This window comes from Lissotriton helveticus, chromosome 12 (genome assembly GCF_964261635.1).
Source record: "Lissotriton helveticus chromosome 12, aLisHel1.1, whole genome shotgun sequence".
NCBI classification, from domain to species: domain Eukaryota; kingdom Metazoa; phylum Chordata; class Amphibia; order Caudata; family Salamandridae; genus Lissotriton; species Lissotriton helveticus.
In genome coordinates, this window is record NC_136073.1 from 913,529,003 (window position 1) to 913,545,442 (window position 16,440).

The window sequence follows — 16,440 nt, forward strand, 5'->3', positions numbered from 1 at the left end:
CACATGGCCATACAGCTACTTACATACTCACTTGTTTACCCACAGAGTCACTCACCCACCCACTCATACACCCTCTCAACACAGCCATTCACTTATCTATACAAACACTCAGACACCCACACAATCACTTTCAAAACCATTTACACATCCATACAATCAGTCACACATCCACTCACTCACCTATTAGGCCATTCACACAGACACTCTCCAATACAGCTATGTACTATCAAAAACTCACTTAACCAAACACACACTCAAACAGCCACTCACACCCCATACAGCTACTTACATACCTAGTCACTCACTTATACAACCATATAGGTATCCACGTACTCACCCATACAAATACGACATACTCACTTACCCACCCATAGAGCCACTCACACTACCATTCACCCAGCCATACAGCCATTGACACACCCACTCACACACCAATAAAACCACTCGGATAGCATCTCACTCTCCTACACAGCTACTGACACACCCACAAATACACCCATACAGCTACTATCACACCTATACACATAAGAATATAATCACACAGACACTGACATGATATATGTTCAAAGTAGTATCACTGAATAATAGTGTACTTAGTAAACTAATTTAACTTTTGTAGTAGGTTAGTATGTATGCTTAAACTCATAAATACTTAAAACATTCACACTCACTTCAGTGATGTCATTTGAGATGTAATCATTGATGATATTAGTGATGCCACTGACCATGTTATGAATGATGTAATATACGAGATCATAAGGAATGCATTGAAGGGCATACATTATAATTAGTTTAGGAAATTATAACTGCTGAATTTTACTGGTTTTGTAAGAATACAATCTGAGCCTAACTATAACATTCCCGTAACCTTTGTTTTTTTCAGTGAATTTGTAAGGCTTTTTTAAAATCTATTTCTTAACTATAAGGTCCCTGTAACTTTTGTTTCTTTCAGTGAATATCTCTCTCTCTCTCTCTCCCTCTCTCTCTCTCTCTCTCTCTCTCTCTCTCTCTCTCTCTCTCTCTCTCTCTCTATACATATATATATATATATATATATATATATATATATATATATATATATATATATATATATATATATATATATATATATATATATATATATATATATTCACTGAAAAAACCATAGGTTATAGACCATATATAGTTAGGAATTAGCATTTAAAAAACCTTATGTTACTCACACAAAACCATTGAAATTCCATATATAGTTAGTTGCACTAACTATATATCGCGCACCCGCAATCCACTGCTGATGATGTCACATATTACATCATTCATGACATGGTCAGTGACATCACTGATGACATCACTGATGACATCTCAAATGACATCACTGATGACATCAATGATGACATCTCAAATGACATCACTGATGACATCATCCAGTGACTGTGTGTTTCTGTAAAGTTTAAATATGTTTGATATATTGAAGAATGAGTGGATGTATAAGTGTCTGGATGAAGGATTTAGTAGGTGCGTGACTGACTGTATGAGTGAGTGAATAAATGTGTCGTACTAAATGCATGGGTTAGTGACTAAACTGTCTGAATGTGTGCATCAGTATGTCTGTTGTGATGTAAACTGCTGCATGTGTTGATCATTAGCATTAGCTCCATAGAAAGTACATATACATAAATAATATCATAAAAAATTTGTGGACATAAAGGAATAAGTTTATGTGACTGTAATAAACTTTGTTACGACTTTGAAACTGTTCAACTTTAGTGCTGGTCCTTTCATTAGAATTACTGCCTAGGTAGTTTGTTCCACAGATTTATTCCCTGACCTAGGGGTTGATTGTCATTTGTTTTAACAGGGAACCCTTGTTATTTACAAGTATCTTACTATGACATGTAGCATTGAGATATCCATTCACTCATCAATACACTCATGCACACAGTCAACCGCCCATGTAGCTGTTTCCACATGCACTCTTGAACTCATACACCTAGTGAATCAACTGCTCACACATCTATGCACAGAGTCACACACCTCCCAGCCACCCCCACACAAACTCAATCTCCCAATCAATAACACATATAACCTCTCGTATAGCTAATGATCAACACATGCAGTAGTTTACATCACAACAGACATACTGATGCACACATTCAGACAGTTTAGTCACTAACCCATGCATTTAGTACGACACATTTATTCACTCACTCATACAGTCAGTCACGCACCTACTAAATCCTTCATCCAGACACTTATACATCCACTCATTCTTCAATATATCAAACATATTTAAACTTTACAGAAACACACAGTCACTGGATGATGTCATCAGTGATGTCATCAGTGATGTCATTTGAGATGTCATCAGTGATGTCATCAGTGATGTCATTTGAGATGTCATCAGTGATGTCATCAGTGATGTCACTGACCATGTCATGAATGATGTAATATGTGACATCATCAGCAGTGGATTGCGGGTGCGCGATATATAGTTAGTGCAACTAACTATATATGGAATTTCAATGGTTTTGTGTGAGTAACATAAGGTTTTTTAAATGCTAATTCCTAACTATATATGGTCTATAACCTATGGTTTTTTCAGTGAATTTTCGAGGTTTTTTAAATGCTAATTCCTAACTATATATGGTCTCTAACCTATGGTTTTTTCAGTGAATATATATATATATATAACATCTCTATGGCAAAATGAAACCCCTCATTTTGTTCCTTTGCAAATTAAATGTTTTAAGTGTTAACACTTTATTCCAATCAAGATGACTTCAGGTGTGCCATACTTTTGTCATAAGTAAGACTGTTAGCGCTCTAGTTGTTCTTTAGAACACTCTGGGACATTCTGTCACTGGGCTATAGTTGGGCTACATCTGGCTGATATTTGGGCTACATTTGGGCTCTTTTGTCTCTGGTGGCCATCTTTGGGCTACATTGGGCTACATTGGGCTACATTGGGCTCCAACATATATATAGCCCAATGTAGCCCAATATATATTTTTCAAAGTTAATTTTCGTAAAAACCACTGGAGCATATATCTTGAGACATAGCAAAGGCACATCGGGCTACCAGTCCCTACAATTTTGCCAAGTTTTGTGGAAATCCATTCTGCCGTTCGAGCTAAAAGTGAGTCCAACCGCCCTATGGAAAACTCAATGTTAAAAACACGTTTTGGGACCCCCCTGTTTTCTCGGCCCCCGCTTGACGAAACCCCCCCAAATTTTCAGGAGCTGCTCAGAAACAAAATGTGCCATTTTCCTGAAAAACGCCAAAGTTATTAGACATAGAATTTTCAGAAATCCCATAGAGAAAAAATCCTAACTATATATACCTACTGGCTATCGCCAGTAGGTAATATATATATATATATATATATATATATATATATATATATATATATATATTAAGTTCCACAAGTTGCCTTTCTTCAGAAAGCACTCACAGCAAGAGTTTTCAAAGTGCAGGGACACCTTTAAATGAAAGACAAATGCAATCTTCCCGCATGCCTCTCCTGCCGCGTTTCAGAGATAGACTCTTTCCTCAGAGGCCGCATGCTCTGCAGTGATTGTTTCAAAACTTCACCAACTGATTATCCCCTCTTTAAGTATCACGCCCATCCGGGTATTTGAAATGTTGCATCACAGGAGTTGGAGTTCAAATTAAACCCATGTGGGTCAGAAACAAAGGACACTTGTATATTTATAAGCAGCATACCTTCTTTATTCAGTCAAATGTTCATCCATTAAAAGTGCCCCACAAGTAAAGCACATCTTGCTGTTCCAAGGTAGCGCAAAATCATCTCGCGCCACAGGACTTCCCATGAATCCTGCAAAGGTGCAATCACCGGCCTGGCAGGGCCATACACATTAAGTTCCACAAGTTGCCTTTCTTCAGAAAGCACTTACAGCAAGAGTTTTCAAAGCGCAGGGACACCTTTAAATGAAAGACAAATGCAATCTTCTCGCATGCCTCGCCTGACGCATTTCAGAGATAGACTCTTTAAGATGCTATGTTTTTAACTGTCTGTCCTGAAGAAGGTGTGTAAAAAGCACAAAAGACACCGAAACGCGTCGACAAGAGAACTATCGTTTTATTTTCTTTGTATAAATGTACTTTATATTAATTATGTATGTGAATATTGTAGATTAGATAGTGGACACGGTCTTCCAAAAAAATAGCAAGTATAGATTGAATCAAAATTGTTTGAATCAACTATAGTGATGACTGTGTTATTGATTTTACCTGATGTATCTATCATTATAGGAAAAAAAAGACGAGTATTTTAATAAAATTAACAAAGAAAACTTATTTTGCATTTTTGTCTGGAGTTGTGTTATGTTAGAAACTAGACAGTCTTGTTATCACTATAGTAAATAACTGAATAACACAGAAAGGAAATCTATTTTGTCTATTGTTTATACTACCCAGTCCTTTCTGGTTTCTTTGGGGAACTCTCTCTTTTTTTAGGCTCATGTAAAGCGCTCTGATACCTCCGGGTCTAGCCAGCGCTATATTAAACTTTTAAAATTAAAATAAATAAATAAATAAATTAAACATGTACGTGTTGGCTGGGCTTTACTGGTAATAGATACATGATACACACATACAATACAAGTAAAATCTGATTGTTTGCCAACATGAGAGCACACATTGTCTAGAGCATGTGTGTGTGTGTGTGTGTTTGCATGTGTGTGTGTGTGCATGTCAGGTTTAGGCTAAGTAAAACCATCCCAAAAATATAAAGAAAGGAACTCTTTAAATTGAAAGGTTAATCAGTGACATAAAAATGGATACATATCATGGAAAAGAAACAAAATTAGAAAGATTGTGAAAAAGAACTGGGGTCCCTTTGAAATGTATGATGATTTAAGTTGGGCTGGGTGGTACACTCTGATTTGCCAGTGAAGTTTGCAGAGTATTGCCCACTCCATGCTCCACCCGGAGATTTCTCAACACTGGTGGTTGTGATAGAAAATCTACTCGATCGGCAGAAAGAAGGTGCACCCTCTGGCACAGCACACGTATCATTCACACAGATTTTACAGCATGGAGCAAGCACCCAGCGCTAAAAATCATTGAGAGCTGTTTGATGAGTCAAAATCCCGCTGCTCGCAGCACTCTGAGGAATCTCGGAGAGTTTTCATGTGACTCAGCAGACTTCTGTGGAGCAAAACTCTATAAAATAGCTTGTAATTTCTGCCATATACAAGTCAATTTGAACTATCACAAATTACTTGGGGCCACATGCATCATTGTAATACTTGAAAAACTGGTTGCAATTTGCCAGTATTATTTTTGCGACCACTGTGAAATTTTGTGAGCCAACATTTGTACTAATAGGTGAGTACCGACTCCCTAAGACTTGTGAAGAAAATACAATATGACAGTTTTCTATTCAGTGTTTGTTTTATTGAAGCTCCTTGTGACTTTTACACAACATATTAGTGAACATAAGAGCAATAGATGTTTAAAGACTAATACATCTTTATTGCAAATTCACTTTGAAGTTCATGGACATATTGTTAAACTTCAAGGGAAAACTTCTTCAGAAAATCCTTCCAAGATGGCTGACAAGTACATACTGCTGCACTTGTTAGACTGGAAGTAATGAATTCATGTGGTTGCATTGTTTCCAGTGCAGTTTTCCAATCCGGATGTTCACACACAGTAAATGTTCTATGTAAGTTAAATTTAAAAACCTTTAGCACTGTCATCTACAGCAGTGTTCCTGGTTGCCAATGGGAGGGTTTGTTCAATAGGTGCCAAAGGATGCAGTGGCATTGCTATCCATGCTTACATCACTCCAGGGAGCCAGCACTTAGTGGTAAGGTTGCAAGATATTATGTCAAATTCTATCCCTTTGTCTCCCAGTGACTCAATGCAAAGATTTCAATCCCGCCTTGAAATAACTTGAGAGAAGACTTTTTCTCAATGCTGCTCTCACCTCCTGGTTTCTCAGGCTGTATATGAGAGGGTTGAAGAGAGGGGTCAACACAGTATAGAAAAGGGAAGCAATTTTGTCCATCTCTGACACCAAGGTGGTGGCGGGTCTCCCATACATAAAGGTAATCGTTGTATAAAAGATGATCACCACAGTGAGATGGGAAGAACAGGTGGAGAAGGCCTTCTGCCGTCCCTTGTGGGAGGGAATCTTCAAGATGGTAATGATGATGTACACATAAGACACAGATATAAGCATGAAGGTGCTGATGATCACTAAGCAGGCCAGTACAAAGGTCAGCAACTCAATCACTGAAAAATCTGAACAGGAAAGCTTCAGCAGGGGGGCCACATCACAGAAGAAATGGTGAATCTCAATGGGCCCACAGAAAGAGAGTTTACTGATCATAATAATTGGCAGTAGAGGACTCAGGAACCCAACAGCCCATGCCAGCATAGCGGTCTTATAGCAGGTCTTGCTCTGCATGATGGATGGGTAGTGGAAGGGGATACAGATGGCCAGATACCTGTCTACAGCCATCACCGACAGCAGCAAGCACTGTGTGGTGCCTAAGGCAAAAAACATGTAGCACTGAGAGAGGCAGGCCCTGACAGAGATTGTGTTCTGTCCTGGCAGGAAGTTCTGAAGCATTTTGGGAATTGTCACTGTGGTGTACCAAATCTCCATGAAGGAAAAATTGCTCAAGAAGAAATACATGGGTGTGTGAAGATGAGTGCTGATCCACACCACTGAAATGATGATGACATTTGTTGTGATGATTAACATGTAGACAATCAAGATGACAAGGAAGAGGAATACCTTGAGTGACTCTGGGCCACCGAATCCAAGAATCAGGAATGCAGTCACACTGGTCCGATTGCTCGTATACATCTCAGTGGCTCTTGGAAGCTGCCAAATACACAGGAAGGGTTAGCAGGCACCAGGTAATGCAAGGAGCTCATGGCAGCTTTGTTTCACAGAGCACTACGATGACTACAGTCCTCATTATGACCAATGTTTCAAAAAAGATTTTTACTGTGAAAAATGAATACTTTCACCAGGATTATCTAAAGGGTAACTCCATCATGTGACTTCACTTCAAGATCAAAACAAGAAGCTCTGAAATATCCTGATTTGAAAATAGCACTAACATTCAAAGCAAAAGCTCTACTCACAGAACAGGATGGGCAGTAGTAAAAAAGAAAAATGGAAACGTACAAGCTGAGATGTCCTACTCAACCTGCACATACTTTTCAATATTTTGAATGCATATGCAATCCAAGAGTTATGGGCCACATGTATGAAGCTTTTCTGAGGTCGCAAGTGGCCCGATCCGCATAATTGAACCATAGGCAACCTATAAAGAGCCTTTTTACATGTACCACATTCTATTTTGCTATTTGGTAACCTTTTTTTGAATAGCAAAATGGGTTAGAGATTCAGTATTAAGAAGGGGCGTTCTAAGGGCGTCCCTTCCAGTTTCCTGCCGATAAATGTGGTGATAATGTATCGCTTTTTCTTGATAATATAACCCATAGTGTTGAGAATTAGGCATGAACTATTGCAAACAGCAGGTGAGACATTCAATTTTAACTTCTACAATACACCTTCAACCGGCTCCAGGCATGAGGGGATTTGCATGTTTTTCTCATTAGCTTCCCTATCTTTCAGGGAAAATAGTTCATAGACAAATAATCAATCAATCAATCAATGCTTTATTTCAGCAACATTTACAAAAAAGCAGATGTGACTTAAAGATACATAATGAGACAGACAATGTAAATCATTTTTATAAAACAGCTCTCACTGGCGCCATTATGGATGGTATAATTGTCGAATTTGCAGTTTCACCCCTTCGCTGCGGCGGCTATTCCACCGCAGCGCTAAGGGGGATGCGGGGCCGCGCGGCGGTCCCGTGCTCGTGACGGAACCGCTCCGTCACGGCCCCTCGGGTGAGCTGTGCTTATGACGGAACGGTTCCGTCACGGCCCTGCCCGCCTAATAGAACCTTCAGCGCAGGGCAGGCGCGGCGAGCGGCCGTGACGGAACCGTTCCGTCATAAGCACAGCTCACCCGAGGGGCCGTGACGGAGCGGTTCCGTCACGAGCATGTGAGGGGTTAAACAATCTGAACTTTACTTCCTGCCTTATGGCAATCGTTTTGGGAAGCAAGATGTAGTACCCGAGGAAACAAGAACGTTAGTAGCTATTTGAAACCTTATTATAGGTGTTGAGTAGTCTGTTATAAAGAGTCAGTGCGTGGAGTGCGATCTTGTTAATGGGTCTGACAGTAATTATATGTTGAGCCAGTTGCTTTGCTGCATCACTGTCTCATACCCAGTGAAGTTAAGCCTCCTTTTTCAATGCTTTTTGCCTGATCAGCCAGGCTTGGCCATAAAATTTGGCCACGCCTCACACAAATAGTGTTCTTTGGTCCGACCTAAGAATACGCAAGGCAGCCCGATGATCCAGGGAGCCCAGTTGGTGGCAAATAGGTTTTAACCATTTGTACCTCGGTACTTTGTATGCTGGGCAAAGAAACAAAACATGGGGGGGACACTCTGATAGGGATCCAAAACAAGGACAATTTGCTGGTGTCTGTTTCGAGGTTTGCACTTTGTAGTTACTGCTCGGACAGGGAGTGTGCCGAACCTAAAATGCATATACAGCATCCTATCCCTGGGTACCTGGTTAAGTCTAGGTAAGGCTGAAGGCCTCTAGTGTGTTTATACTGGAGGAAACCTTCTGTTAATCTGCCCACTTTAGACATAGAATCAAACCTTCCCTTGGTATAAAAGATTTAACCAATACTGGTTCTTCTAAAATGTAGGTGTGCATTTCCTGCTTAAGAAACCCTTGGTTAAGCTCCCTTTTGTGGATTTAGAAATCAACTATCAAGGATTGAATGTGCATCACACACCTGCCAGTGAGAGCCAGCATCTCTTGGAACACCTCCCATTTAATGCTCCAACTCCAATGCCCCTCATACCTCAACCCAGGATAACGTAGGTGTTGATTTAGGAATCGTTGAGTTGTCCATCGAGGGGCAGAGCTTGCTTTGGAGTACTGGGGACAGCCTCAACAGGTATTTTAGAACGACTATCTCAATCCTACTTAGGCGTGAACAATTGAAATAAACCTACATTTCTGTTCCATTTAGAGTACCATTCTGGTCTCGTGGCCTGCATACTTAAAGAAGCGGAGAAATCAAGCCGCGCCCTTCTCCCAGGTAAAGTGCATCGTTGCTCCCACTTGCTGGGTGAGAAAACTGCTACTCCTGGGTATGTGTTTCTTCATTTTACTCAATGTGTCACTTCTATCTCCAAATATGTGAACTCATGCAACCTCTTCAGGAGTGACTTAGTCAGCCTAACATGATTGACCCTTGGTGAGGGCAAGACAACATCACCTTCAGTTTTGATGTGAGGGAGGCAGAACTCAGCAGATTTGAGTTATAATAATAATAAATTCTTTATTCGGAATTTCAAATTTAGAAATCCATAAAAGCAGTGGTAATACATATCATTTTTCGTTTAAAAAGAATTTTAAACATAACATTTTACGATACAGTGAGATTTAGTATGCAGAAATTATTTTCACAGTACATGTTGAATGCATTAATTGATTATATTTACAAATTTTTCCTGTGCCTAAATATGCATTTCAAAAAGTTAAGAACATGGTAGCAGGTAGTTTCTGTGTCTAGATACTGTAGGTATAGCATGGCTGGGCGACACTGCTTAAATCCCCGAGATTTTAACAAAAACAATAACCACAATTTGCGATGTTCTTTATATAATTTACAAAACAAGACTACATGTATGGTAGATTGTACTGAAGTGTGGTCACAAGGACAGGGGGGTAAGGGCGTGTCCCAAGAGTTCGTATCAGGGAAGGCTACTAGCCTATGAAATAAGTTTAATCTGAATCTCGTCAGGAGGAAACGGTCAAATACACTTATTTCAAGGTTTAAGTAGGGCTGAATGGTGAGGGTAGTCTGGATCATTATAGCGTGTTGGACAGAGGGTTTGCCCGATTCGATAAGAAGCCTCAATTTGTCCAATTGACCCAGGGCCAGGTCTTTTAGCTCCTTCTTGGAGATTTCACTAATATTTTCCGGGGTGAAATAATAGTTCTCCAATCCTTTGATTTATACATTCTGAAAGCTCCTAGGGATCTTTGAAACCCATAAGGCATCATCTGCAAACAAATGTATTGCAGTCTTAGATCCCCCCAGTGTTGGAGCGTCATTCATGCATGCGTTAACAGCCTCCAGTACCTGGTAGGTATATAAAGAAAAAAGTAGGGTAAGTAGTAAGCAGCCCTGAAGAATAGAGCTATAGTATCACCTCTGGTCCCCAGCCAAATGTCCATCATGAAGACTACTTTTTTTAAAATCGTTTTTATTTGCATTTCATTATATAGTACAGTACATAGGTAGCAGATATCACAGGAAATAAACATCATGCCGGTTACAGCTCATGGCGTCATTTATTACCATGCCATAGTGCGTACCCTATTTGTCAGTTCACTGAGAAGCACCGCTAATGTGGGGAGGTACATTCGAATAAAGCATGTGTCCATGAGAGATGGTCTGTGGTCGGTACTGAAAACTGGACGTGAATTCTCAGCTCCAGCCCTGTGGATAAATTGTTACTGTACTTGCAGACAACGTTCAGAACTCTTCAAACTGGGGGAAGAAGAGGGGTGCACTGTGTCCAGAATGGTATCATATAGTCAGGGCCAGCGGGTAAACGTTTCCATGTTGAGCTGTTGAGTGTGCGGCGCTGTGTAAGGAGGTCCAGGGCCTCAGATCGGGAGTGGCATAGGAATCGTATGCCACGGGCTACTGTCTAGGGCCCATTAAGTGGCTATTCTATGTGGGGGCTGCTATGGATACCACGGTGTGCGCGTGTTCTGCGGGTTACCAGCGCTCGGTGATGGCAGCTCCACTACCTCCTCCTGTTTAAAGGAGTGTAATAATATAGCTCATGCCATAGATATGGGATGCTTGCTGGTACCTTTAAGCTCTTCAGAGCGTAGCACCTCCTCCTCCGCGGCACACCACTTGTTGACCGCCCCCGCCAAGCTGCTATCGGGGGTCCCCCCGTGCCCTCCAGTGCATTGCTATGCCGCGTTTAGCTAACAACAGCACCAAAGTTGCGAATTGCATCTCCACCTTCATTGATTTACGGCGCCTGTGTATGCACAGTGCACAGGCCTCCCATTTACGAATGTCAGTGAGTCCCGTGATGTCATTTGAGATATCATCAGTGATGTCACTGACCATGTCATGAATGATGTAATATTTGATGTCATCAGCAGTGCATTGCGGGGGCGCGAGTTATAGTTAGCTCAACTAACTATAACAGGGGAATTTCTATTATTTTATATGAGCGAAATGTCCAACTAACTATAACATCCCTGAAACCTATGTTTTTTTCATTGAATATATACGGCGTGGAGGTTCGAGGATTTTGCTCTGCATCTATTACGGAAGTTGGTTGTCTCCGTCAGCAGTACCCCCTTCTCGGCAAGCGGCTTCACTCTTACAGCCACAAATGGATTAGGATTCCGGGGAGGAATATTTGAGTGAAAGCCCCCTGCAGCTGCAAGGAAACCAGGTCAGCATCGGGAGACTTGATCAGCGGGTCGGATAGACCGGCAATCATTGGAACACCGGTGCCTAACGGACTTTCAAATCAGCAATCTGCAGGTGAGGAGGCAGCGTTTGTGTCTCAGGCGGCAGCACAACATAAAACGGCCAAGTGCCGGTTGTAAATATTTGAATAAACCCTTTTCAACAGTACACCGCAAATACAGCACCAATAATGTCTACAAATCTCGATGATGAGAGGGAGGCGGCAGCGGCAATATTATACAGCAATTTGCCTCGTGGCATGTCTAACAAGCAAACGCCCGTAACGGTCGCCAACACAATTAATCAAGATGCAAAACAGTTATTGAAGACTTTGGAGAAGAAATCCAGGTCCGAAGTCACGAAGTGGTGGGAGCATAAGTCCCTAACTAAATATGAAGAAGCAGGGAGGGTGCCGAGGGGTTTACGTATATTACTTGCCCCCAGCTTTGTGGACCCCAATTCCGCTATGTTGAAAGAGTGGGGAGAAAGCAATCTCATCGCTTCCATGAACTTAATCAGGATCCTAATCAAATATGCAAGGCTTGATAGAATAACCCTGTTAGAAGAAATTGCCAAAATAAATGAAGAACTGGATAAATATGAGGAGGAGGATATTAAGACTTTGATTGAAAAAAGTCGCAAAGAAATTGGAGAAAAACTGAAAAAACACGAGGAGAAAATTAAATTAAGAAAAATCAACAAATTCCAACGAGACCTCGAAGATTATGAGATGGGTCGTATCTACACTTTCTCTTGAAAGTTTGATCAAGTCAGAAAACAGCGCCAAACTTCCAGCCAAGTGAAAACTGTGCAACAACCAAGCGTTAGCAACGAACAAGGAGCGTCTAATGTTTCTGATGCTGATACCATTTTCTTATCAAGTTCGTGTAGCACAACGGGTTCTGTTGCAAGCCTGAACCAGGAAAACGATACATATGCAGTCCTGGATCTAGGCGAAGAAATGGATTTTTTAGTAGAGGACCGGTTAAGGACACTTCGACCGAGAACGCGCAATCATGGCGCAGGAAGCGGCGTAATATCAGGCGCAAAACAAGAAGGCAACGCGCAAAATCCGCAGCAAAAGAAAAAATGCTGTGGTACAAAAAGAGAAACAACAACAAAAAACAGTAGATATGGCGAGCACTATCACCAATTTGTCGAACCTCACTCTGACTACAGCGGAACAACAGCTATTGGCTCTGGGCCTCAATTATTGCCCGGAGAGTTCTTTCAACTACACAGGGACACGAGCGGATGTATTTCTTTTCATCAGGAAACTCAAGCTCAAAAAATTCTTTGCAATAAAACCGAACGTTCATGAAAAGAACTACAATGAACAAAATGATAAGCCTGGTAAGTCTCTTCGGGCAACAGCAAGTGATGCCAAAACGCTTTTAACACTTTGTGACTTGGAAACTGATTCTCCTTCCAATGTTAATGAAGATACCAATACACCAAATACTCAAGATCAACTTCGTGCCATTGATGTCACGCAAAGGGGAGCAGGGGAAAGCCCCTTCAAAGCAAAGAGTAAATTTGTCCCAATTATGCCCAAGGATGCAGTGGACATATTTCACGAATGTGTGGTGCAAGACTTAAAGACACTAAACAGACGAGTACAAAGACAGAAACATGCCAAATGCAAGGAAAAGAATTTTCAGTTAATGGAGTACAACAAACTAATGGAGAAACTTAGCAAAAATCAAAATATAGTTATTAATTCCTCGGACAAAGGAGGAAATATCGTCCTTTGGCAACGACAAGAATATGAAACTGAGGCGTTAAGACAATTGAATGACAAAAACTGCTACGCTCCAAGCAATGGCCTAGAATACAAAAGAGCACGGGACAATTTGAAACGTATGTTAATGGCCTATAAACGGGAACATTTAATATCGTCTGAAGAACACACATTTCTATATGTGGAAAATCCAGTGATGCCTCATCTATATCTAATTCCAAAAGTCCATAAGATGTGTCATCCCACCCCTGGCAGACCAATTATCTCTGCAATCAGCAGTATGGGTGAGAACGTTTCTCGTTACATCGATTTCTTTCTGCAAAATTATGTCCAGGGTCTTGGTAGTTATATCAAAGACACCGGTGTTTTTTTGTCCAGGCTTAATACCATACAATGGCAAGCAAGTTGGTGCATGATAACATTGGACATTGAATCCTTGTATACGTATATCGAGCATTGTAAAGGTATTGAGGCAATACAACACTATTTAGGACAAAGGTCCTGTGAGTATTATGGACACAATCAAATGCTATGCAATTTAGTTAATTGATGTTTAAATAACAATTTGTATGGCAAGGACATTTGGAGGCAAATTAGAGGTGTCGCAAATTAGAGGTTCCTGCTTCTCCCCCAGCTATGCGTGTTTACACGTGGGCTGGTGGGAGGAGCGGGACCTCGTGGCGACACCGGGCTACGGCAATGTAGTGCACTGGATGAGATTTATCGACGACGTTTTTTGTATTTGGCAGGGTGATATCTCCAGTGCTCAGCAGTTTGTTGATGCTCTTAACACCAACACTAGTAATCTCTTTTTCACTTCAAATATAAGCAGACAAACAACCCAATTTTTGGATGTTCAAATAGACATCAGTGGGCATAACATCATGACTTCCTTATATCGCAAACCCACTGCTGGCAATAGCATATTGCATGCCAGCAGTGGGCACCCCCGACATGTAATTGAGAGCATACCGTTGGGGGAATTGTTAAGACTAAAAAGAATCTGTAACAGTGATGAGAAATTTGAAGAGGGCGCAACAGCCATGATGGAGCGTCTGCGAGCAAGAGGTTACAGTGAAACTACTCTTTCCAAGGCATTAATGAAAGTTCAGGAAAGGTCCAGAACATCTCTGTTGTCATCAAAGTGTCCTGTGGCGGATTCTGGTGATCAGTCACCTAGGTTAATTATCACCTATAGTCGCCAACAGAGGCAAATCAAATCGATCATCAACAGGCATTGGCCCATTATAAAAACAGATGGTGTTCTGAATTCAAGAGTTTCAGATAGACCAATTGTAACGTTTAAAAAAGCTTACAGCATGCACAGCAGGTTAGTTAAGCCCAGTCCAGAGCTGGTCAGTGGCAGTGACTGGCTCTTGCGAAAAGGCTTTTTTAAATGCAGCTCCTGCCGAGCCTGTAAATTTGGAAAAAACACCACCCACTATGATGATCCGTTTTCTGGCACCAAGATTGCAATCAAAGGCAATTTTAACTGCCGCACGGAGTTTGCTGTGTATGTCTTGACTTGCGCCTGCGGCCTGGGCTATGTGGGTAGCACGAGGTCGCAGGTGCATGTGAGGATATTGCAGCATCTCCGTGCAATAATGAATCATGATTTGGCCTACCCGGTGGCACGGCATTTTGACTCAGTACACGCCAGGGATCTGGCGTGTCTGAGTTATTTTGTCATTGATGCTGTGCCCCATTTAAGACTGGGTGGCGAAAGGGACAAGTTACTCAGAAAGCTGGAGACGCGATACATAGTGACATTGGATACTAAACAACCACACGGTCTCAATGCCACTGAGGACCTACACCATTTTCTGTGAATTTTCTTTGTGTCCACTTTAATATGAGAGAAAAAATTCAAACACCCTTTCCCCCCCCCCTCCCCCTCTTCAAAAATGTGGAATTTATTTGAGCATCTGATTTTTTAGTTTTTTGATTACTGTATCGGGTCTTGGATTCTGGATGAAATATATTTCCAATAATAAAAACCCATTGAGCAAATAATTTGATTCACATGACAAGATATAATGTTTGGGTCACGATTCGAACAGTGTTTTTGATAGGACATGTGAATTCGGTTAAAATAAATATATATTTTACCACTAGATTGTATATAATGTGTATAGTCAAATATTTGCGATTAGTTTCATTCATCGATTTTTTTCATGTTAAGTATGATCTTTTCTTTTTCCTTTTTCCTTTTTCTTACACAACATTAGTCACATTTTACAAATGTACATATGAGCACAATTAATGGGGATATTATAATTTTTTGTATATATATATATAGTATATATATAAATTGTATATAGATCTAGATATTTATGACATATTGTAAATTCATGAAATTTTTGGGATTTTTAATAAGTATTTTAGACAGTTGCTCGTGGGTTCTATCGGTGGAATTGTCACTTAAAGATTTACATCATGTGACCAAGTGGACCAAAGCTTTCAATGCTCAACATTATCTGGTTGCTGGTATAAATTAATTTGCATTAGTCACTTTATATAACCTGCATTCATGCAGCAATAACTATGCACCAGTCACTTTATTAGTGTACATTTTGGATATCTGCATTCAGGCAGTCAAGATATGTGAAGTTACCAACTAAGAGATTCGTGCAAAGATTTGAACAAAAAAAGTAGATTTTAAAAAAAATTTAACAATGTACATTTTTTTGTTTTAATTCACTCTATGACGCAATACAATTTTGACAAACAGATTTGATTTGTTTCACTCACTGTATTATTTTCTCCTGTTATGTTGTATCCAAACTAATTACAACGAGAAATGCCGTCTGTTTGTTCATCTACAATCTAGCACTCGCTTCTATGGTCATGTTCTATGTCACGTGATGTTCGACAGGAGGTGTGGCCCTTAGGAAGGGTCAGGGAAAAAAGCATATAAAATAACAGGTTGACTGGTTCAGCGGTGTGTGAACAAGAGTACATGGTACTCGAAACGCGTCATCTGAAAAGGTTTGAATAAACATCTTGCCTGACAACGCTGGGTCTGCTTTCTTCTTTCGCTGCGCCGACGGCGTGGAGGTTCGAGGATTTTGCTCTGCATATATATATATATATATATATATATATATCACTACTCCTCATGCACCTTCT

At 40.6% G+C, this 16,440-nt stretch overlaps 1 protein-coding gene across 1 annotated transcript; it reads right to left on the minus strand.

Annotated features, from left to right (window-relative positions):
• Nucleotides 1–5,864: 5,864 nt before the first annotated feature.
• Nucleotides 5,865–6,821, minus strand: LOC144798220 (olfactory receptor 226-like). Its single transcript, XM_078668969.1, has one exon. The coding sequence runs from the start codon at nucleotides 6,819–6,821 to the stop codon at nucleotides 5,865–5,867; it is 957 nt and encodes a 318-aa protein (XP_078525095.1).
• Between the last annotated feature and the right edge of the window lie 9,619 nt (nucleotides 6,822–16,440).